The 25,895-nt window shown below is 37.4% G+C and overlaps 1 protein-coding gene across 3 annotated transcripts; it reads left to right on the top strand.

Moving 5' to 3' along the window:
- The first annotated feature begins 4,192 nt into the window (after positions 1 to 4,192).
- On the top strand, positions 4,193 to 25,895 carry LOC122318361 (protein MICRORCHIDIA 2-like). 3 transcript variants are annotated; one of them, XM_043135640.1, is made up of 18 exons: positions 4,193 to 4,655; positions 4,778 to 4,852; positions 5,526 to 5,560; positions 13,096 to 13,174; positions 13,259 to 13,348; positions 14,831 to 14,906; positions 15,645 to 15,723; positions 15,818 to 15,946; positions 17,685 to 17,783; positions 19,373 to 19,480; positions 19,587 to 19,736; positions 20,577 to 20,627; positions 23,035 to 23,086; positions 23,174 to 23,285; positions 24,113 to 24,290; positions 24,893 to 24,981; positions 25,394 to 25,436; positions 25,554 to 25,895. In XM_043135640.1, the coding sequence occupies exons 1-18, from the start codon at positions 4,442 to 4,444 to the stop codon at positions 25,668 to 25,670; spliced, it is 1,776 nt and encodes a 591-aa protein (XP_042991574.1). In that variant the 5' UTR covers positions 4,193 to 4,441; the 3' UTR covers positions 25,671 to 25,895. The 3 variants fall into 3 exon arrangements, with proteins under 3 accessions (XP_042991574.1, XP_042991572.1, XP_042991573.1); XM_043135638.1 differs by having other exon boundaries at positions 4,194 to 4,655; positions 20,577 to 20,669; XM_043135639.1 differs by having other exon boundaries at positions 4,195 to 4,655; positions 20,577 to 20,669; positions 24,113 to 24,272.

Here is a 25,895-nt window from a genome sequence, read left to right as displayed (position 1 = left end):
TAAAAGAAAAAATAAAGAAATTTGAAACAAATTTTACTGAACCATCATATGCTTTAAATTCTATAGATGAAGAAGATATTACAAGTCTTGATGTTTCTGATTTCTTTGAGGATTCTAGTGGTAGAGTTGATCATGAAAGTGTTCCTTTTTAATTAATGTATTTCCTTTATCTTATTATAAAATATTTTTATATTCTGCAATATTTTGTAGTAATGAAAATTTTATTTATTCTTTTATACTTGTTATAAATTATTGATGATATGATTTATCTGAGAATGGAAATGGAGCATCCCTGAAGGATTGCCCTAAATCAATAATTTATGCAGTATCTCATATGAGTGATACTTGTACCAAAAACCCATTATGATTTATGCACCTGAAGTTGCATAATTGAAATTGTGGAAAGAATATATATTTGAATGAACGTCTCAAATGTGCTTCTGAAGTAGCAATATCGAGTATGCTTCTGAAGTAGCAATATGAAATGTAAACGTTCACAATATATTCTAAATTTATATCTGGTCTTTCATTGACTAAGCAAAATAATGAGTTGTTGATAAGAATCATTATTCACGTCTTACTAGATCTACATCATTCCCTGAATTGAATGATAATGAATTTATATCATTCTATTCCCTGAAGTGAAAAGAATGATGCGTTTCATTCAAAGAAAGTAAGAGATTGGACGTGATAATGAATATCTTTTTGGGCCAGAAGCTCGTATTGGAAAAGCTGTAAGCTTTCTCTTTGAGATGATATTATACAAATTATTGAATCAAATATTATGATGCATCAAAAGGTGATATGATATTTGTATCTTTTCATGGTTATCTTGATCATCCAAAATCAATTACGATAAGTCGAATAATTTTCATATGGACGTCCATAAAAGAACCAGAAGATTTTTCTACTATAAAGTTTTACCACCATAAATGAAAAGAAAAAAATTTGCTTGAAGCAAATAAGATGAAATTATTCGACGTTATCTTGATTATCATATGTGAACCAGAAGTTCAGATGATAATTAAATTTTGGATATAATAAGATAAAAATATCTCATATTCTAGCTGCTAAAATCCCAGCGAGGATTGAAGTCCCTGTAGGACAATTAAAAAATTCAGCAGTCTAAAGACATGTATAAAGGCATGTGAGACTTATCGATACAAAAGATAGTATCTTAAAAGAGAAAGGCACAAATAATTTGGTGCTCCTGAAGAGGCCATACCCACAAAACAAGTAATAAAGTCCATTCAGATTCTCTGTATAAAATTCTCCTATATAAACTCTTGAAGAGTACCTCCTTAAAAGGTTTTTCATGAAAATGTCTTCCCTTGAAGAGGGACAGGTACCTGAAAATAACGAGATCTCATTACATTTCATGAATAATGGAGAAATTATGGATAGAAATAAAATTATTGTCGACAATGTATTTCCATATGAGATGGCAATTGACATTACCAGAAGTAATGATGAAAATGAATCAAGAATCGTCGAAGAATACGACGTAAAATATTGGCCAAATTTGAAAGAAACAATTCCTGCAGAATTGATTCACTAGTAAAATATGATGCATCGGGACTTGAAGTCCAAACACCTAAAGAGGTGATGCTTGTTGAATGTCAGTGGGTATTTATGGAAATGAAATAAAAATGTGATATATAAATCACGAGTCAGTTTCTCAATTCCTGTAGAATTGATATCACTAAGTAAAATGTGATAAATATGGACTTGAAGTCCAAACACCTAAAGAGGTGATTTTTGTTAAATATCAGTAGATATTTATATATATGATATAAAAAGCCTGAAACTTTTAATATGAAAATGTGATATAGAAATCACAAGTTAGTTTCTCGAAGAAACAATATTGATATGATTTTAAAGTGGTTGAAATCATATTGAGATTTTTATTAGCTTGAAAGTTATCGAGAGTTTGGATATGCATGATTAACTGCAAATTTATATGGATCATTGGATCATGATATATATATGAAAATCCCTGAAGGATAGAAAATGTCTGAAGCTTCTAATATGAATACATATGGAAATATGTATTCTATCAAGTTTTAAAGATCCTTATATGATCTAAAGCAATCCAAATGCAAATGAAAACAAGTTATTATTGCAGTTTATATATATGATTTAAATGTCATTGGGGCTCCAGAAGAGCTCATAAAAACTGCACATATTTGAAATATAAATCTGAAACCCTTGCGGCTTCAAGGGGAAGATGGATGATGTTATTAGTCATGAAATACCATCTTTTAATACAATTAGTATTTCAGATTCATATTATGGGTTTGATATGAAGTGTGTATTATTAAAAAAGAAATAAAATGGAGCACACAGAATATCTACCAAAAGATAGAAACACAAATATGAATATTTGTGAAATATTATTTTATTATCTTGAAGCAAGAATTACAAAAATTTGAGACACTTTGCCTCATTCTTCAAACGCTCTTATTCTTCAAGAATCTGCATAGCATCCCTATCTAAAGGGGTGGGCAATCGAAAAGAAGATTTAAGCAAGGATTTTAAATTCCTATTCTCTTTCTTTATTGATTCTATTTTCATGTTGGACTCCAGAAGAAATCGCTGAAGAATAGCAATATTCTCATGGAGATTGTCAACTCCACAAGTTCTGGATTGCAGTCGCTGAGAAAATACGACAATGGATGATGAGTATCGGGTACCGAGACTCACAAGCTCATAGATAGCTTCATTATCTGACCTACGAGTCAGATCATTATATTGCATGATAGCACCTGTGGTAGAAGCAGGAACAGCTGATGAACGGCAGAATATCTCATATATTGACCCTGAGAAGATTGCTGAGCCATTGCAGAGAGAGATTGCAGGATAAGAATGCAGAAAGAGATTGTAGAGTAAAAATGCAGTATGATTACAGAAAAGTGAAGAAGATGAGATGCGAATGAAGATTAACTGAATATCTATTTTATAGAGAAAATTATGATACAACATCTCTCGTGAAGCAAGAGAAAAGAGATGGAATATAGTTTCATAGTTCTGCGGCGCCTGACAGCACGCCTGACAGCTGCGGTGCCTGACAGCACGCCTGACACCTACAGAGGAGTTGAAAATCCGCGGTGCTTGTCTGATCTTAAAAGGCTGGCCACCGTTTTTATTAAAAAATGAGGTTAGCGGTTTAATGTTGATAAATTCTCCACTAACTGTGTTATTTACAAGAACTCCAGAAGAGTACAACTCCAGAAGAGTAGTGATGAGTAGAAAGATCCAGTTGTGATTATTTTATCAACATGGATCAAGTCTACAGTTAGTTGGATGTATAGATGCGAGTTATCTTTCAAATACACACAAGAAGATCATTGCAATTCATGAAAAAAAAGTTGAAATTGATATCAAGAAGGTACGGTCAAGTAAAAATCTGGCAGATTTATTCACTAAAGCATTACCAACTGCAACATTTAAGAAGATTATGCAGAACATTGGAATGCAGAGGTTTGAAGACCTGTTATCATGCAATTTTCAGAGGAAGTAATGTCTTGAAAACTTGTGCTGATTGTACTCTTTTTCCTTCGCTAAGGTTTTATCCCACTGGGTTTTCCTTTGCAAGGTTTTAATGAGGCAATCCTAAAGCATTAGGCGATACACATGAATATTGTACTATTTTTCCTTCGCTATTGGTTTTTTCCCACAGGGTTTTTCCTTGGCAAGGTTTTAACGAGGCATATTCTTTAAATATGGTCATCCAAAAGGGAAGTGTTATAAATTATCTTGAATTGTATGAGCACATTTATCTAGTCGTCAAATGCATAGTGCATAGTGCCAGCATAGTACTGCATAGTAACTGGCATAATGAATGGTCGACATATGCACAGTGCATAATGCCAGCATAGTAACTGGTATAGTGAATGATCGACATATGTACAGTGCATAGTGTCAGCATAGTAACTGGCATAGTGAATGGTATGTACAATGCATAGTACTAGCATAGTACTGCATAGTAAACTAGCATAGTTTTCTTTGTACGCCTATATATATCGTTGAATTCTTTAAGAAATTCATAAGTTTCATAACCTTTCTGAGCTCTATCTCTTTCTCTCTCTTTTTAAAAGTTTTATAATACGTTATGACTCTCTCTTTTCTATGATTTTATAACACTAATTTTTTTCTAGCATTTTTCTACGAGTAAGTACCCGCTTAAAAACGCCTACTTCCGAATTCGTGACCGACTCTGTTACGGTACTCAAACGCACCGTTCGCAGAACCACCATTTATCTGAGCTCCGCCGCTCACAGACTTGTTCTCTCTCGGAGGCGCGCGCGCGATTTCGTATTCGTCTCCGTCTTTCATACAAGCCGTAATACGCAACCAAATTCCTTTAATTGCTAGTAAATTTTGAGAAGTGTTGCTGCAAATCCTAGTTCGAGCGTTTCAGTGAATGTAAAAAAAAAAAAAAATGCCCCCTAAGGCTGAGAAAGGAACGGTCAAATCCGTTGACATTATCGACTGCAGCGACGTGGAAGGAGGTGCGGTGGTGGGAATGACAACAACAAGCAATACAACGGCGTCGCACCCCAGCCCCCAATTGCAGCGAACCCTCGAGTCCCACAGTTTCTGGAAAGCCGGGGCCTATGATGTGGGTCACACCACGAAACGCCCACCTGACGACGGTTCACCTCTAACATCTCGCTTCTTCTTCTTCTTTTCAAGCTTTCTAAATTTATCATTGTTATCATACTCACGCTTAGCCGGTTGTGGCTGTTTCTTTTTTGCCCTAAAATTTTATTTGCAGGTCAGTTGGAGCACGCCCGGGTTCACCCAAAGTTTCTTCATTCTAATGCCACTTCGCATAGATGGGCTTTTGGAGGTGAGCCGCTTTTCCAAAGCAAAAGAGAAAGCGTCCAATAGCCGAATTCTCAATGTCTTGTTCTATCATGCGTTCCTATTCAAACACTTAGGTGTTTTACAATGCCTTTTTGGCTACGTGTTTACTGTTTAGTGTAAAAAGTAATACATTTCAAAGCTTGTATGTCAATGACAGTGTCGTCCAACTTAGTGACCTGCATGAAATTGTATACAGAACACAAAGCTGTGCCAGGAAATGTGGCAATTTTGTAATTGCTTTGGTTTAGACACTGGCAAAGATACGGCCTGGAAATGTTGTTTTCAAGTTTGAGCGCTCCTGGTTTTTGAAATGATAGATATTGGAGTTACTTATGACCGACAAAAACAGTTGATAGGTTTTTTACACTCCCAAGAAAAAAATGAAATTTGTATAATTTGTTATGTTTTTGCGATACACTAATGAAGTGCTTTTGCTTCCAATGCAATATCAGTTGTAATGCCGAGACCTTGATTTTACCAGTAGAGCATAGATTGGACCATTTGAGTTGTTAAAAGTTTCTAAAGTGTGAGTCAAAAGTCTGGAATGTTTGTATGTAATTATTAAATGTGCACATATTAGTCATGTGAATGTTCGAGAAATACGGATATATGTTTCTTTTCGTGAGCTAATACAATTAATTTACTTTTTGGAGCAGCAATTGCTGAGCTCTTGGATAATGCTGTTGACGAGGTAAAATTGCTGAGCTCTGTGTCATTGATGTCACATGGTTGGGTGTGTTAGTTGCTTTTAAATTCTGTCACCATAGTTAAATTTCTTTTGCTCAAAAAGTTAGTTGCACAAAGAGTGGGTGATATCTTTTTATACCAATAAATCATTTCACTAGCATGTGGTGCACTGGCAGTTGAAATATGTGATATCTATGGAATGAAAATCTAATTAGAGAGGTCAGCTTTGGAACTGGTATTGACATACAAGGAGAGAACATCAGGCCTACCATGAATGAGCATTGCTCCAGAATTTTGGTTGGGTGTCACATGGTTGGGTGTATGTTAGTTGCTTTTAAATTCTGCACCAGGGCTACATTTCAATTGCTCAAAAAGTTAGTTGTGCAAGGAGTCGGTAATCTTTTATAAAAGTTGACATTCCAATGGAACACACCAACAAGTCAGCCACCACAACCTCTTTGTCACTAGAAATCCGGTAAACAGTGGGGAAAACATACTTTAGAGCCCCTGCACCACAGCAAACATCATGCCAAGAATAAACACCGTGACCTCTTCCAACTGCAAATCTGAAAAAGTTGGAGAATATCTCCCATCCGGAATGAATATTTTTCCACAACCTCACACCATATGCCCCTTGACTTCATTAGAACACCAACCGCCCCTAATACTCCGTATTGTGAATCTATAACTACTCTCCTCAAGCCTCCCCTTCTCGGTGATGTCTCCACAACCACTTCCCCAAGAGTGCTTTATTAAAGATCCTTAAGTTACGCACCCCCAAACCACCACAAGGCATTGGAGAACAAACTTTATCCCAACCAACAAGATGAAACTTGGCTTCCTGCGCAATACCTCCCCAAAGAAAATTGCTGAAGGTTTTCTCAATACAAGAGGCCACATCTGCAGGTAATGGAAATAAAGAAAGAAAGTATGTAGGGAGGTTAGATAAAGTACTTTTGATTAGAGTGATTCCACCTCCCTTTGACAAAAAAATTCTTTTCCAACTTGCTAACCTTTTATCAATTTTTTCTAACACACCCTCAAATAGATTTTGCCTTGAAAGCAGCCAAGATGTTTCAAGAAACCGAAGAAACCTTATAGCCCACAATGTTTGCCAAGCACTGAACATTATTAATTGAACTCCCAACAACCATTTCAGACTTCGATAGATTCACCTTTAGGCCCAAAACAACGTCAAAGCATAACGAAAGAACTCTCAAATATTGAATATTACCACTATTAGGGTCACAAAAAAGCAAAGGTATTGTCAACAAAGAGAAGGTGAGAAATATTAACATCTATTTTTTTATAAGTGAAATGTTAACATCTCCTACTGAAAAGCCAGAAAGAAAGCCTCCATTAATGACAAAAGGAAAGGGGAAGCAGGTGTACTAGTCTTAATCCCCTAGTATTGTTAAAAAACACCATTGAAGCTTCGTTCACAATACCGAAGAGCGGATGGTAGAAATACAATGCCTAATCCATTATATCTATCTTACCCCAAAATTACACCTCCCAACACAAAAATCCCAATTAACATGATCATGTGCCTTCTCCATATCTAATTCCATAGGATACCAGGTATTCTCGCCTTGATTCTACTATCTAGACATTCATTAGCGATTAGAACCGAATTCAAGATTTATCTTCCTACTTAAGCATTATGAGTTTTTATGTAGTACTACTCATAATGACACTCATGTGGTTAGCGAGTACTTTAGAAAGGATCTGGTACACCCTGTCAACAAGACTAATGGGTCGAAAATCCTTCACCTCTACAGCCCCAATTCTTGTAGGAATAAGGGCAATAAAAAAGTTGCATTAGGGCTTTTTTGGAACTCCCTAAAAGAATGAAGTTCATGAAAAACCTTCATGATATCCTCACCAACAAGCTCCCAACAATCATGGTTGAAAGCCATAGAAAACCCATCCGGACGTGGAGCTTTATCTTTAGCCATCCCTTGAATTACCTGAAGAACCTCATCCGCCTCAAAAGCTCTCTTCAACCAAATAGAGCTCGATTGATCCATAGCCTTGAAGAACAAGCCATCAAGTTTATGCCGCCAAGGGAATTGTTCTGTAAGAAGATCTTCATAAAAATTGACAATATGGCTCTTAATGGTGTCATGATCCGAACAAACCTGCCCATCAACTTGAAGCATCTCAATAGATTATTCCTACGATGAGAAATAGCCACCCAATGGAAGAATTTAGTACATTTATCCCCTTCTTTCAACCAAAGGGCTTGTGATTTTTATCTCCACACAATTTCTTCCATTAAAAGCTCCTTCTCTATCTCCGTGGTGATAATTTTTAGTTAGACTCCTCCATAGAAAGAGGAGCACGCACCTCCCTTTCTTCCAAAACCTGTAAATCCTCAACTTTTGACTATCGATGTGTCCGAAGACATCTGCATTCCACATCTTCAAATCCCTCTTCAATGCTTTGAGTTTCCCGGCCAAAATAAAACTTGGTGAGCCCTCTAAGAGATACGAGGACACCACAACCTCAACTTCTCCACAAAACCCTAAACTTTCAACCACATATTTTCAAATTTAAAATATCTATTACCCTCATGAATGTCCCCACAAACCAGTACGATAGGAAAATGGTCCAAGCAAACCCTAGGTTATCTCTTATAAAGCAATGTAGAGTAGTGAGCTCCTAGAAGGGAGACATCAAGAATTCGTCCAAGTGGGGCCAGGCCCCATTGTTGGACCACGTGTGCCTACCATTGACAAGAGGTAGATCCACCAAGTCTATATCAAAGATAAATTCAGAAAATTCATTCATAGAAAGACTTTACTGGGCATCACTTGATCTTTCACTAGGGAATCGAGTGACATTAAAGTCACCACAAATACACTAAGGTAAGTTCCACCAACTGCCCAAACCAACAATTTTATCCCATAATTCCTTCCTATTGCTGTCGACATTTGGCCCGTACACTCCAACAAAGGCCCAACTAAAACCATCCTCCACATTCTTAAAAGAACAAGCCACCTTATAATTTCCAATACATTCCTCAATAGACCCAACCACCCTCGTATTTCACATAATAAGAATAACCTCGGACCCTCCATTGGAAGCAATATACCCTCACCCCACAAACAGAAAGCCCCATAAACTAGTAATGATGCTTCGATCAATGAACTCAATTTCCTGCAGACAAATAATATCCAACTTCCAATGACGGAAAAGATTCTTAACTTGAAGTCGCTTATTGGGATCGTTAAGATCTTGAACATTCCAAGAATGGATTTTAGGTTCCATGGGAAGTTACTACCCTTTCTTTAGATCTTCCTTTATTGGTATCATAATTTATTGAACAAGTGAGACGCTTTAGCTGTCTATCTTTTCTTGAAGCGGATTTAGGGGAGAGAATACGACCTGCCTCTAAAGCAATTAGTAATGACCTGAATTGCTCCTCAAACCCCTCACAAGATATCCCCACACAGTCTTGAATTTCCTTCACTTTCTAAATCACCTAGTTTGACGGTAATCCATCTGTTGAAGGTAAAGGTGACAAGGTGCATAACAACATTGGATCCACCTCTTCCTCCCTAGTCATCAATTGAAAATTGAAACTATCCTCCTCAAACTCAGAAAAAGTGCACAAAGGCTCTGACTCTTTCTCACAAACCCCCAGACCACTCTCGACACCAACTTCAACACCTTGAACTAGCTGAAAGTCCACTGAGTCAGCACTGTTGGCCGCCATAAATTTAGGAAAGATAGAATAAAAAAACTCCCTACCACCCGATACCACAATATCCCCCATCCCCCAAAGGAACAACCAAATAATCACCAAGAGAATAAGGCAAAGAAAAAGCAGGACCTACAGGGGGAAGTTCAATTTTGACGCTCATGGAATCGAGAGAAACCAGAGGCACAGTAGTAGTAGTCTCCTCCATCCTCAATTAAGTTGAAAGGCCAGGACTTGAAGGAATATCCCCTTGATCCATGTTATTGCCATCCTTGCACTGTGGTGACACCACATAAAGAGTAGCTGAGTCTGTAGCTGTTGAGGAAGAAGCATCCTGCAACACCTTCTCCAGAATCTCAAATCATCGGCGACAATTCCAGCAGGCTAATGACGAGAAAATGGTTGGAAGCACCTGTTGGCTGGTTCTATGTTGGACCTAGAGAAGGTGGGCCACCCGTTGATGAATTGGGCCCAGCAGAAGAAGAAGACCCTTTATTGAGTGAAGATAAACTAGGAGAAGTTTTAACCCGCCATATGGGCTGCGTATTTATCTTAGGCCCAACCCCCAACAAAGCCTTTTCTTTTCCAACACCATACGGTCCCTTGATTGCAAGCCCTAAAGGAAGGCCCAACGAAATTGACCCAGAAGAAACCAAAAGACTTGTGGCAGGAATGGCTGATCCCAGTGGTAATCCCAAGCCTAAACCCAGTTTGGAAAGGAGACGGTTGATCTCCTCCTTCACCTTGAGCAATTCAGTTTTCATAGCCAATGCAACACTATTCTCATGTTTTTAGATGTAGCACCCTTGGGAAGGAGAACACCACCAGTTTTTGCCAGAGAATGTGCAACTTGAGCAACTTTGAGCGATTGGAAAACTAGACCCAAAACAAGACGACTCACCACACCTCCTTGAACCACCTCGGTGACGATAATCACCTTGAGAAGCCGATAAAGACATGGGCCTAACCAAAGCAGCCTTATACGACACTGCGGGACCCAAGGAAGAGCTAGACGATGGTCTCTTGACTAAGGGTTTCTCCCCACTCTCCTATCGGCTAACCCTCTGATGGAGGATTCTACTCCTCTGTTTCCATTCATTTGAACAAGGGAAGGTAGGCGAACAGAAATCCCTCAGTGTTCTTGCAATATAGACCCACCCTCTGCTTTGATTTCCTTTAGGTAGAACTATAACACTATGTCATCCAACTCCTCCAAACACCTCAAGTGGCAAGAACTGACCAAAAGGGCTCACACGACACTAGACTACAAAAATACGATTGCCTTCTCAAATGGTTTTGAGAAATTCCTTTTGATCTCCCATCTAAACACAAGCCTCTACTATACCAAGCCACATCCCATTTCTCAAAAGAAATGGCCTTTGTCAGTCACTTGCCCTTGTCAATGATCCTGAAAAATGCCTTATCCTTAGCTGAAAATACAAACAACTTGGCATCCACCCATAAGCTCAACATCATACCCCCATGCCACGCAGAAGACAAAATTGATAATAAAAAGAAGATAAAAATAGACAAAGAAAAGAAAGAGTTTTTGAAAATTAAAAAAAAAAAAAAAAAAAAAAAAAATTGGAGAAGGTTACTTCGGTGAGAAGCGCCAGAAATATGATGATGGGTCCCTGACCCCATCCTAGACTTACGGCCTGCAAACTCCCTTGGCCCATCAACTTATCAAGCCTCGATAGAAGACTGTTGATCTTCTCTTTAATTTCAATCAGTTCCAGCTTCAACTCCAACAACGACTCTTCCTCACTCCCTCAAAAACACCAATGCCACCCGTTGAAACAATAGTTTGATTGGGAATGTCAACAGTCTTCACGGCTCCACCACCTACCTTTGTCACTACAATGCCCCGAGAGCCCCTATTTTGATCCATCGGGAGCTAATTGACTGGAAAAGACATAGATTTCAACAATGCCGCCTTATAAGACCCTTCACCACCCAATCTATCCCTCGACAAAGTTGACTTATAAGGAACTCGACCCCTGCCGTGAGCTTGAGCTTTAACTGCATATTCAAATCTTCCTCTGTTGGTGGTGATCAAAATAGAGGAGTTCACATAACTCAAAACCTTAATCGTTTAGGAAAAACTCCTTCATTACTTCCCGTCCATGCCCTTAGGTATGACACTGAGGGTTTTCCTACTGCCATCACCATACGCTGCAATAACCAAATAACGCCCATAAAAACTTACACACCACTGTGCTAGTAAAGCTTGATTCCCTTCGCTCAACATCTTGTAGAAATCACTATCCCCTGATTCAACACAAGCAACAACTGTCTTCTCCAACCATCTCACCGTCCCCTTGCCAATGCTAACAAATTTTTTAACTTTCCTTCTTCTTTCAGTGATACGCAACATTCCTTCACAACTTAAAGCATGAATATCTTTGAGTCCACCAAAACACTTTTCTCAGGCGCCATCCCAGCAAGACAGAAAATGACCAGGCTGAAAAGAAAACCCGAAAGAATAGGAAAGAATGAAAATAAAAATGTAGGGCGAATAGAAACAAAAAAGGAGAAAAAATAGAGATGCAAATAACTGGAAGATTTGGAAGATTTATGAATATTTTCGGTGAGAAGTGCTGGAAATAAGATGATGACGGGAATTCATGAGAGTTTGCTTGCACTGGGGCTAATCTTTTACATGGTGTTTGACTTGGGTGATCCAATATGCCTCCCAACATCTAAATTCATTGGAATGCGATTTCTTGGGAATGTTATAGTGCCTATATTTGGTTGGATCTTGAATCTAATAAAATTTGAAGATATGTGAGATTCCCATGTTTGGTTTGTTTTCAAGAATCTTACAAGAATTTTATATTTTTGAATATGTATCTATATGGTGGGGACATGAGAGTGGTTGACAAGATAGGAAAATGGTGACGTTTTGTTAGTCAAATGGTATAAATGAGGTTTACTTTTGTCACTTGAAAGTAGAATTTTTCCAACATGGAACATGAATATCCTCATGTTTTCACAGGAATCCATATTATTACAAAATGAGATTTTGTGGGAGATTGTATCTCTGGGTGTCTGGGTTCACATTTGTGACCAAATGAGAGGGAACACCCAATAATCCTCTGTAGAATTTTGAGAATCTCAATAGATGTTGTGATTTAATATTCTAGATTGTGTAGAGGAAGGTGGTGAATGAGATCCCATATTACTTGAGAAGGATAAATGCTTGCCTTTATAATGATTTTAGGGGGGTTCAATTGTAACATTGACAAGTCCTATTTGAGTATAGGCTTAGATGTGGCTGAAATCTTTCTTGGGTTGTTACAAATTATCTGTAATGGCACTAGGAAGGCCCAAGCCGCGCACTTCTGGTTGGGATTGACTCTTATTCCATTTGTAACGATTTAAGGAAGACCCAAGTCACATCTAGGCTTCTATTCCAAAAAGGCTAGTTAATCTTATAGTTGGAGTTCCTTGGAATCATTATAAAGGGTAGGAGCTTCTATTTTCCAAGTAATATGGGATCTCATTCACCTTCAGGGTAATAATCTAGGATATTACGTGTGGATCAAACACCATGTCAAGGTGAAAATAATGAAGATAAAATCCAATGAGAAATCAAGGTAAAGGAGATCCTGGTTTTACACTTCTTGACTAGATAATGTTTCTTCGCATGGTTGCCTCATCTGCTAGCCTCACAAAAGTATACATAATTCATTCTGCTATAGAATACTAATTATCATTTTTTTTTTAAATTTTTTATGATTCTTCTTACTTGATTTATTCAGCTGCTTGAAATTGTATCATTTATGTTTTAGGGCGTTAGCTCCGTTTTTCATATTCGTCTGTCTTTTCAGATTCACAATGGTGCAACTTTTGTGAAGGTTGATAAAATAGATGTTATGAAGGACAACTCTCCGGCCTTACTGTTCCATGGTATGGTATCCATAATTTTCACTATCATAATGTTCCTCTGTTGTTTGCATAATAAAACTGAAATGACACCTGTATTCTTTGCAGATGATGGTGGTGGAATGCCTCCTGAACGTATTCGGAATTGCATGAGCTTGGGTTTTTCTTCAAAGAAATCTAATACGACTATTGGACAATGTAAAGATTTTGATCTTGTTCCATAGCTCCCTATCTTAAAGAAAATCTCAAAATTACATCCTCATAGCTCCCTATCTTAAATAAATTTTCAAAATTACGTCCTCTAATATGTTTATATTCAACTTTGATGAAATTTCGCTTTGGCTTATTCAGTGTGTCAGTTTTCAAAAACTGCTTTCAATTGATTAATCACTAAGGAACTTTGGATTCTTTTGAGGCCTTTTAATTCTGAGGGTCTTGAAAGGATCTGAGGTTGTTAGAAAGGCCATCCTATGTGGAGAAGTTGCCATCTAACATTGTTGAGCAAATTGGAACCCTGTCTTTTATGGGCAAGTGGCTTGGGAGTGTTGGAGAGGAAGGGGGAGGTTGGAAAGAGGTGGTGTCAGATAAGTATGGCTAAAGTACTGGGAGATGGGAGACTCTTCTAAACTCTAAATAGATCTTGGACTCAGTAGTGGGGACTCTTCTTAAATACTAAATATTCTGGCCTTTGGATGGGTAGTTTCTCTCTTTATCTTTCTTGTAAGGTCAAAGATCATTGTAGGGTTTTGTCACCTACATTTGGTATGATGGTATGTTCATAAAAAGCTGTTCTCATAGCATTTCAACATGAAGTAGTGTTGGCAGACCTGCTACTATATGGCTATAAAATTGTGTTCTTTGATGATTGTTAGTAATAAGTGTGATAGCTGGCCCTTTATTTCTTGTGGGTACTGTCATAAATTATCATTGTGGGTACTTGTCTTTGTTTCCACTTCCAACTAAGGTGGCCCATTGGACACAAGCTATGAGATGATTTTTATTTATTTATTTATTTTTGTTTTGGGGGGGGGGGGGGGGGGGGGGGGGGGGGGGGGGGGTTGGGTGGGGTGATGACGAGTTTGAATTTCACTTTATGAAATGGTCCACTGTATGCACCCCCATTTCAGGATAAGAGGGCTGGTAATCTGAAATCTGCTTGTCTTTAACAGAGCTCTATTGGAAAAGTGGTTGAGATACCAACTAGGAAGAGGGCTCTATGGAGGAATAATTTTAAAAGTCAAGAACTCTTCCCATTTGTTTAGCAAACGAATCCTTCAATCCTCCTCCACCTTTGAAGTGCATCTTTTGTCATAAAATGACGTCCTAGTGAAGGATAGTAACAGAGAAGTTGCATTAACATTGTTGCGGGTGTAGCAGGAAAAGAGGCTGTACATATATTATATAAAATAAATAAGACATATTCGATCTGTTGGAGGAATAATAATAAAGGCCTAAAATCTTACAATTATTAGTTCACTGAATTTCACCATGCCCTAGCAGATCTTTGGAAGGAGAGTAAAAAGGTTCCAAATTTTTGTTTCATAGATGCCTATTTTGTTGTATTATTTTACTCTTACCTAGAAAAAAAAAATTTGTTGTGCTATTTCTGTTTAATCTTGTTTACTCCAAGATGTTTGTATGTTTTTCATCTTTTGAACTGAAGGGCAATTGTGTTTTCAGATGGTAATGGATTCAAGACTAGTACTATGCGGCTAGGTGCTGATGTTATCGTTTTCACTCGTGCAACTACTGCAAGGTATTTATGTTTCTTTTTCCTGTCTTTGTTCTTGCATCATGCAGTATTTTCCTTGAACTTTTTAGCTTGTTGTAAGCAAAAGAATTGTCTTTAATTGCATTTGATTATATCTTGACTAGAAATTTTATGTGGTTTCGCCCATGTGCATTGCATGTGCATGCAAATGTGTATGTGCTACTACAGCTACTGAGAGGATATCCGCATTATTTATCCAACCTTAAATAGAAAGAAAGAGGCTTTATTGACTTATATATAATGCAAAGAAAATTTTGATTTCATTTATATTGCTGGGAGTTGGACCTAGTTTGACGTAGGATTTTGTTTGTGATTTGAATTTTAGGAGTTTATTAGGGACCCCTACATCAGTGGGGTCTATGCTAGAATTCAAGTATGCCATGTGAGATGCATTTGATGTTCGGGTTTTATGATTGTGGAAGTTTTCTTATGTTGAATCTTTGTATGCTAAGGTTGTGTGTGTATGGATTTATGCTCTCTCAAATGTGTGTTGTGCTGCCTTGCTTTTTTATTTTTATTTTACTTCTGTTAAATAGAAGCTTACTGAAGAAGTGTCTACTGCCTTCCTGCCTATATGATCAGATCTAGATCTAGATGTAGTAAATGTTTGTGATTCAGCCTTTTTTTTTGCCATTGCAAATTATCTGGTGCTTTCCAGAATTAGACATTTTTTTCTTTTCTGTATTCTAATTTCTGTGACATTTTTCATGTCTTGTTTTTTAGCCGCGCAACCCAGAGTATTGGTTTATTATCCTATACCTTTTTGCGAAGGACTGGGCAGGATGACGTAATTGTTCCAATGGTGGTTCTTTCTATCCTTAACACTTGGGTCTTTAAGCCTTAGCAATTACCTCCTGTCTCTAAACTTCATTTCTTTGGGCTCACTATAACTGCAGATAGATTTTGATGTTTCTGGCCATTGGGCAGAACCAATTATTTATGGCTCGCAGGATGATTGGTCTTCTAACTTGAAAGTCATTCTCGAATGGTCTCCCTTTCCATCAAAGGAAGAGCTCATGCTTCAGGTTCATTTACTAACTCAATTGAGTTAAGTTTAGAGTGTATCAATTGTTTAAGTGGAATTATTCCCAGGGTGACTTAAGTTCCGGTCTCATCGTACTGGATTTGGATTCCCTAGAGTTCTTGCCTGAACTCTAGGGCCTAGAGTGGGAGAGGGATTGACACATAAAGTGGGTCCCACAGCATTATTGACATTTAATGTTGACTAAGGAATTCACTTGGGCAACTATAAATGCTGTGGAACCCCTTTATGGTCTCTCTCTCTCTCTCTCTCTCTCTCTCTCTCTCTCTCTCCTATTCTAGGTTCTAGAGTCCGGGCAAGAACACTAGGGAATCTAAATCTCATCATGCTTATTTTTTATGTCACATCCATAGATCATAATTACTTTCTGTTGAAGGAACTTCTTTTGGAAAATGGGTGGTACCGCTTTGGTAGTGGAAGTTGAAGGAGTCATGTGACTTATTTTAGATACTTAAGCAGAATTATTGTGTTGGAGATGTGTGCTAGTGCACCATATATTTCAGCTTATAAACTTTAAGGCTGTGTTTGGATAGTGGACTATTCAATATTTTATCATTATTTTTCACTTACTTTTTACTACTATTCACTATTATACAATATTTTATCATTACTTTTTCATCACTTTTTCACTACTATTCACAGATCATCTGAGATCACCTCACTACCCATACATAGCCTAAGTTTCTTGAAAGATACTAAGGAGTGGTTTGTTTTCACAAACCATCTCATCTCATCTAATCATTATAACTTTCCTAAACTCCCACACAAAATACAATAAACAATTCATCTTATTCAAATCCCAAAACAAAAATTATATTAAAAAATTATATTCTAATAATATTTTATTCAACTTTTATCTCGTCTCATCTCATTTGTGTAAACAAATGAGGCCAAATATGCCTTAATACTGATTAGACATGAAGTTTGTTGTTCTGTCTTGAGTTACCATCTTTTCTTTTCCACTCCTAATTTTAAATAAAATTACTTTCCTATTTTTAAAATTTAGTTAGGAGGTCTTGTTCTAAAATCTGTCACTTTTACATTAGAAATACAATGCAATAACACCCTGATACCATCACATCCAACGCCACTTCCCTAGAACACAAATAGTTGTACTGTAATGATCAAGGGAACCACATATGTGCTATAACCCCAAAAAGGCTCGTCAATTTGAAGTTTCCCTAGAACTTATCACCTCTATGTGGGTTATTCATATTCCCAATGTAGGATTGGGGTGTTACAAACTTCCCCTGTTAAATTTCTGAAGTCTTTGTCAAAGCCATGTTATACAGTGTTTCAACAGCACATGGTTGTCTTTATGAGGTGACTCCAATACAAAAAGCAATCAACAGCCCCCCCCCCCCCCCCCCCCCCCCCCCCCCCCTCCCCAAAAAGAAGAAGAAGCTAATCAACTGAATCACATATAAAACTTAATTTCACTTAATAAGTAGCCAATGAAGGTGCACTCATGACTACCTTTATAATTTTTCCATTCCATGTTGGTTGTTCATATTCCCAATATAGGATTGGGGTGTTACAGAGACCATCACTTCCAACCCTCCTATCCCAGGACACAAGTTGCGGTACTATTATTGTGCCAGCTAATGCTACTAGTGAAGTTTTCATAGAGTATCTTAGAAGCCATAAATGTCACATATTCCTACTTATTATATGTTTGCCGTGCACTTTCTTCCTTAACTAATTTGTTTTTTATTTTTCAGTTTGAGGATATTGGACCACATGGAACAAAAGTAATAATATACAATTTGTGGCTGAATGATGAAGGCATCTATGAATTGAGTTTTGACGATGACGATGAGGTATATAAGACCTTCCTTATGGTCCTGTATTGGCTGTGTGTGAGATATCATGCATATGGCATGAAATATTTAGAAAAACTATATTATGTAATTATTTATTGAAGTTACAGAAACTCACACTTTACCCCCTTAAACTACCCCTAATTTTTCCCTATGACTATTAAACTATCAAAGTTGTAATTTGAACCCTCAATTTGAAAAAACAAGTTGCAATTTAGCTCCATGTTGAGATATATGATCATTAAGATGAACCAAAGAAGGTGACATGGCATGATCTTAATTGTTGAATCTTAAAGGTTCAGGTAATTTGAAAAACGAGTGATAGTTTAGTAGTTTGGTGTTTATATTGCAATAGAAGTGGTTTGAGGTTGTGACCTGTAGTATCCCTTGATGTTTATTCTAGATGCCACTCTTGGAGGGTGTTAATATCTTGCGAAACTAACAATGCCTGCTATTTCTATTGAAGTTATGAAGCACTAGGTATTCATCAATTGAAGTTGATAAACATATGTAACCTGATATTTAGCCCTTACCAATTTATCAATTGAAATTTCAATTAAATTTGATGCAATATATTTACAAATGATCTCAATCTGTGCTAGATTGTAAAATATATGCACTTGATTCTGATGATCATGTGGATAAACTTTTTTCACTAAAAAACTGGATATTATCTCTGCTGGGATTTAGTTTTTGAGCGGTTTTGGGTAATTGGCACCTGTTGCATTGCATTTCCATTTATTTAGTACCATAACTGGACGCCATTGAAATCTGTGAAAATATTGGATTTGGCTGTTTCAAAAGAACTATGGAGCCGAATTAAGTTTTGAATTCAATTAGGACTGGGCAAATTGTGTGGTTAAACTTCCTGCACCCAACTCTGGTTTTCTAATGTCCATCATGCAATTTTCATAAGATGTGTCTTGGTTTGTGATAACATTCCTTTTTATGTTATAATTAGGCGTTACTATTGTATACATCTTGTGTACTTGGGCATGTTGTTTGCATTTTTTTTTAATAGGTAATTCACTTACTAATTTAAAAAAATCGTTTCTATGAAAACTAGTGTATCGATTCAATAGTTCTAGTGGAATTGTTTTGTTTTGATAAATAGTTCTAGTGGAATGGTAGATAAGAAAAAATTTATGTAAATTTCTTTTCAAAACTGCAAAGATCAGTTGATGCCATCAATCAATTTTGTTGGATGCTGGCATTGCTTGTCCCTCGTGGCTATGCACAAACACAAAAGCTTTTGCAGCTTGAGCCTTGTACCTATGGGCTGGGAATTGGGATTCTGCCAGGGGGCAACAAGGATTTTTTCAGTTGTGTAAACTCATGAAATCCTGTGATCCAAATTATAAGTTGACTGACAATGCTCATTCTTGTTAAAAACAAAAAATTGACTGACAATGGTTGTGGTTTGGCATATACACATGTTTTTATACGTTTTTTTTTTTTTTTTTTTTTTGTAAAAGGTGTTTTGTTGTTGTCGACTTGTTGGGGGTAATGATGTTTCTGCTCTGATTTTAATATATCAAATAAACTTAATTACAAAAGCAACCATGATTCTTCTATGTTCATTGATGTAGGATATTAGGTTGCGAGATGAAGCCAATCAGGGAGGTTTGACAAATTTACGCAGAAAAACAATTGAGCTCCAATCCCATATATCTTACCGTATTCGGTATTCCTTGAGGGTAAATTTACGCAGAAAAACACTTGTTTGATTCACAAGACATTCTATATTTTTTTTATTAATTATATAAAAACTTCTTCCTCATATATTGTACTTTTCTGGCACAGGCATATGTATCCATCTTGTATCTTAGAAAATTCTCAAACTTCAGTATTATATTAAGAGGGAAACCTGTGCAGCAGCTTCATATTGCAGATGAGTTGAAATACACGAAAGTGATTGCTTATAAGCCCCGTCTAGGTGGGGAGGAATCAGAGGTAAGAGTTATTCGAAAAATAGGAGGAGAACATCAATTCAATTTTTACCCACAGACTATTAACTGCTAGTACTCATCACTTATGCATGATAAATGAATGCTAAGATTGGAACCTGCTCGCCCACCCTATTCCAAAAGTAAGGAAAGTATGATTATGGTGGTGATGCATACATATACATTGCTATTACAGTTTTGTGATCCATTGGCGTAGAATGTCAACATTTCCTTCCTACAATACCTTATTTGTCATGTGATGCCTGTTTCTATATCAGAATGCCTTGGAAAGTGGAAGTCATAATTTGTTGGTTTAAGCTGTCAGCCATTGTTATGGAGCAGTATGCTAGTCAAATTTTCAGCCAATTGAAGTGGAAATAATAGCTTCATCAATTATTCCTATTGGGACATTTTATTTATATTCTTTTTTCGCTCTTTCGCTCTTTCTGGTGTTATGATGCTTTAGCATGAATGGATATTCACTTCTCCAATTTACGAATGAGTTTTCACTAGAAACTAATATTACATTAGCTGGAAAAAAGAGAGGATAAATGGCAGTTCATGCTCATCATATTCTTACTTACATGCACTTTTTATGTTGAGTACTACTTCCATCTCACAATGTTTGCATATGTAACTTGTCTCGTCCGATAATGTATGTTCTGGTCCAAAGATCAAAACATAAAATTTCTCTGTTTTCCACAATTCCTATTTTCTTACTTTATTCAACTTTAGGTCTATTTTTTACAACTTTAAAGATACTTCTGGTTTGTAGAAGTACACAGAAGCTTATGTACTGGGAAATAATTTTGCTGATGCTGAAAAGATGACTGGTCTTTTGGTGTAGGTTACAGTGGAAACAACCTTTGGATTTGTTAAGGAGGCTCCTTCCATTTGGGTTAGTGGATTAAACGTGTACCATAAAAATCGCTTGATTAGGGTAAGCTTTGCAGATTAAACTGTATTAAGCATTGACTTCAAAATACATTTTTTTTTTTTTTTGAGAAAAGTAAGAAAGTATATTAAGAAGAATAGGCAAAATGCCACGTTCAGTACAAAGAATGTCCTACACTATGTAGGGTCAAAAGAAATAAGAAACTCATAAATATTGGCCATTAAAACTAACAACAATAGCCCAAGTACAGAGAGTTCTAAAAAAGAAGACTTTCAGCTCCTCCATTGATCTCTCTTTATCCTCGAATGTCCGTTCATTGCGCTCTTGCCACACGCACCATATAATGCATATCGGGATCATCTTCCAAATTGTCTTAATCTGGTTGTTACCCCTCAAACCTGTCCAGCTAGCAAGAACCGCCACAACTATTTCCGGCATAACCCAACCCAAGTCTAGTCTACAAAAAACCTCGTTCCATAACCCTCGAGCTACCTCACAATGTAATAAAAGATGGTCAACGGATTCTCCCCCCTTCTTGCACATACAACACCAATCTACAATGATCACCCTTCGTTTTCTCAAATTATCCGTTGTGAGAATCTTGCCCAGTGAAGCGGACCACACAAATAAAGCCGCTTTGAGAGGCGCCTTGTGTTTCCAAAGCTTTTTCCATGGAAACTGAGAGGGTTGCCCTTGTGTTAGGGCCTTGTAGAAAGCACGGACCGAGAACAAGCCTTTACCCGATGGTACCCACCACAACGAATCCAGAAGCTGGTTACTTGGTTTAGTTGAATACAAGAGGCTGAAAAAGGCTTCAAAAGTGTCCATTTCCCAATCTTGAGCAGCCCTGCTAAAACTAATGTTCTACTGGATTTGCTCCCTCATAACCACCATGACTTCCGCCGCTGATTTCTCTTTGTCGCTTGCAACCAAGAATAATGATGGAAATAAATCCTTAAACGCACAATTACCACACCAAGTGTCATACCAAAATTTGATCCTGTTTCCCTCTCCTAAACGAAGCCTCGTATAGTGAGAGAAGACCTCCCATCCCTATCTAATATGTTTCTACAATCCCACACCATGTGCCCCTCGTACTTCCTTAGAACACCAACCACTCCATAATTCCCCATACTTACTTTCAATCACCAACTTCCAGAGAGCCTTTGGTTCTCTATGGTGGTATCTCTATAACCAGTTTCCAAGTAGCACCTGATTAAAGAATCTCAGCTTTCTAATGCCCAAATCCCCATTCGAGATGGGCTTACAAACCTGTTCCCATTTGACTAGATGAAACTTGAATTCCTCTCCTATTCCACCCCACAAGAAGTCCCGTTGTAGTTTTTCAATACGGAGTGTCACCCTTGCTGGAATAGGGAACATGGATAGATAATATGTTGGAAGGTTAGATAGAGTACTCTTTATAAGCGTAATCCGACCCCCTTTTGATAAGTACATTCTCTTCCAACCTGCTAAACGTCGCTCTACTCTCTCAATCACAGTATCCCATAGAGCGATTGCTCTCGTGGTGGCCCGCAACGGAAGGCCTAGGTACGTCATGGGGACTGTAGTAGTCTTACATCCCAGAGTATTCGCCAAGTGTCTTAGATGCTGAACACCACCAATAGGCACTATCTCTGATTTGTCTAGATTCACTTTCAAGCCTGAAGCTACCTCAAAGCAAATTAGGAGTGCCATCAGTAATCTAACTTGGAGTTGTTCGCCTCACATAAAATTAAGGTGTCATCTGCAAACAACAAATGAGAAATGTTAATACTACCCCCTCCTGGGGTTCCAATCAAGTAACCAGTCATATGCCCATTTGCAACCAGGACTGAGATCATTCTGCTCAAAGCCTCCATTACGATGACAGAATAATGGGGACAACGGATCTCCCTGTCTTAGGCCTCGTGTGCTGTTGAAAAAACCAGTAGGGCTTCCGTTTATTAGGACTGAGAATTTCACAACAACAAATGAGAAATGTTAATACTACCCCCTCCTGGGGTTCCAATCAAAGTAACCAGTCATATGCCCATTTGCAACCAGGACTGAGATCATTCTGCTTAAAACCTCCATTAGAATGACAGAGTAATGGGGACAACGGATCTCCCTGTCTTAGGCCTCATGTGCTGTTGAAAAAACCAATAGGGCTTCCGTTTATTAGGACTGAGAATTTCACCGTAGATATACACCATCGGATCCAAAAGCGCCATCTCTCCTCAAAACCACACTTCCCCAAAATGTCAATCAGAAAATCCCATTTAACATGTTTTAAGGAAGTCAAATAAATTTGTGGAACTTCTTGGAAACATATGCTACTTACATGATAAAGGGGATCTGGTGCTCCATGTAATAGTAGATCATTGACATGAGTGTTACTGATGCTGTTAGTTTGTTCTCTTTTTTGTAGCCCTTTTGGAAAATCACCGCTGATGGTTCTTCGAAAGGGAATGGTGTTGTTGGTATCCTCGCTTTTCTCTCAAACCTCCTGTGCCATACACGTATTTCAAACTTTCTATTATTTATAACTTTTGTCTCTGATCTTGTAGGAATTATTGAAGCAAATTTTATAGAACCAGCACATGACAAGCAGGATTTTGAGAGATCGTCTGTGTTTGTCCGGCTAGAAGCTAGGATGAAACAAATATTACTGGATTACTGGTTCGTTGATGTGTCATACTTTTGAATTCCACTAAGCACTATTGTGGAAAAGCAATGCTCTTTCTATTTGGAGGGATTGATTTTGTGCCATTTCTTGCCATGACAATTCGGTGGAGTAATGTCTCTACAATCCAAAATTGCTTGCAGATTCAATTTCAAGTTTCTAAAGTCATTGATTCGAAATATGTGGCTCACATTTAGCTTGGTTCTGTATAGACAAAACCTGTAGCTGGTATCTCACATAATAATTTTTTACTTGGGTTCTTAAAGCGGAGTGGAAGATAATTTAAGTGAATTAAACCATGAGAACCACATTCTTGAAGTGGAACATGAAGTTATAAATTCATGATTATGTTTGGGTACTAAGCTGTTGTGAGTGGTCTTGGACCTTGGAAAAGAGAGGTATCAATAGCTTAGCTAGAGAGGCCAGTGCTGGAATGGGTATGCATTTTGTGCAAATTGCAAAGGCACTTATAAGTCTAGGTGCTTTTCCTTTAAGTATCATTTTGATTTCTTGCCAAGCAATTTTGCCTCTTTTGGCAATACATCAGGGACTTGATTTGGAAGTTTAGTTACTAGAGTTACTAATATTGGGACTTTGCAGCACCCCGCTTTTTCTGTACATGTTTGCATGCATGAAACATGTATGAAGCTTGACTGTTTTGCAGGGATGGTGATGTACTATTTCTCCTGTACAATGTTATATTTAAGTCAATATTCTTAGTTACTCCGATTTTAGATTGTTTTCTTAAATAAAGTTTTTATCAATTTCAGAATGATGAATTTTGGCACCGTTTTGACTTGGTTATTTGGTTTGGGTAAGACAGGAAAAACCATTGTCATTTAGTGGGATTTCAGCCTCCCAGTGCCCGAGCACATCATGAGCAAAAGCAATCCCACGTTCAACTTTCTGTTGGACTTGCAGCTAACGTAGAGCAGGAAGTTGTACAGCCTATGGATGGTCTTCCAACTAATATAGGGCAGGATGTGAGTAATGGGTACCCTGTATGTCACTGCAGAAATCATTTCCAAAAATACTTGCCTTCTGTACAGCCTATGGTTGAGCTCCCAATTTAGATTATAATTTTCTTATTGAGACTGCATCATTTAACCATAAGGGGTGGAGACTCAGATTTGTGTTCACTCTCTCTAAATCTAATACTAAATCTGATACTCTATATACTGGTGCTTAGATTTGTGTTCACACTTCCTAAAACTTGAATGATGTTTCATACATGGCTATGTGGTCTGTTAATTTACGAACTCTAAGCATGTCTTCAAAATTGTATTTATCAAAAAACAAAAAAAGCATGTCTTCAAAATTTGCTTCGTCTTTATCTATATATCATGCTATGTATTGACTCTTATCTGCTTATTACCTCGCTCAATCCCTTGCTTGTTGCTTTACTAATATGCGATTGGCTTCTATACTACTTCCAGGATTCCTATAAAAAAAATATTTTGACTTTTATCCGTACATTGTTATATAACTTTTATGCATACCTCAATTCTTCTGTCCAAAATCATTTTTCCTGTTACATGCTGTATGGTACGTAAAATAATAATTTCTGAGATTATGATTCGTTGCCAAATGCTACCTATTGCAGGGATCCCAGGAAAAATTAACATCTAGAGATGGTCCAGGGTCCATTTCGATTGATCAGATATGTGAAGAGAACATACAACTTTTTGTGAGGTATTTATTTTAGATCCAGTGTATCATTCTGTGTATTAACTTTTAAATCTGTAACATACATACTGCATAGAGTGGATATTTTTGGTCTTTTTACTTATTAAAAAATCTATATTTTTAAAATAACAAAATAAATGAATAAGAAAGGGTGAGGCAGACAGAAAAAATAAAATAAAAACAAAAATAAAGAAAAGAATGAAAAGGAAAAGTGAAAGCAGCACTTGCCTTTGAGGCCTACCGATTTGAAAGTTCACTACTTGCACCAGCGGACAATAAGGCTTTCATCCCACATACTCTATGGTTTTTGGTCTTTTCAATATTTTCCAATTTTTAGAAATAAACTAAGCCGTGATAACTAATGTATTAGAATTCTTTTGTACTAGTTTTGAACTGAAACCTGGACTCTTTTATTTAGGTGTGAGGAACACATGCAGAAGGAGGAGGAGTTGAAACAGACGGTAAGTTGGAAGTTACATCCGCAGCATTCTGGTAGTTCATGAGTAGGAGGGAGTGATTACTTTTTTTCATCGTGGATGATAGTCGTGAATTTTGTATCTGTTGTTGAAATGGAACAGGCCGAGTGCTTGGAGAAGGAATTGGAGGAAGCCAAAAGGAAGTTGGCTCAAATTTCTTCGTACCTGGAGACTAGGAGGAAGCAAAAGATGATGGGACTACAAATTGAAAAATTTTGAGTAATCTTCTGAAGCACTCAGTAGACTATAGAATGCATGACAAGTCAGTCTCTCTCCTGAATACATGGGTTTGTAGATAGGAAGATCAAAATCTTATATAATAGGCTTTTTCCAAGTGTAAATGCCCAAGTTTCTTGTCTAGGAGTTATGAACTATTTGTGTAACGTGGCTTGCTCATTTGAAGGTGGTTTCCTTGATCCAATTATAAAGCTTATTTCTAGTGTC

This window comes from Carya illinoinensis, chromosome 8 (assembly GCF_018687715.1).
Source record: "Carya illinoinensis cultivar Pawnee chromosome 8, C.illinoinensisPawnee_v1, whole genome shotgun sequence".
NCBI lineage: Eukaryota > Viridiplantae > Streptophyta > Magnoliopsida > Fagales > Juglandaceae > Carya > Carya illinoinensis.
This window is presented reverse-complemented; position numbering and strand designations above follow the sequence as displayed.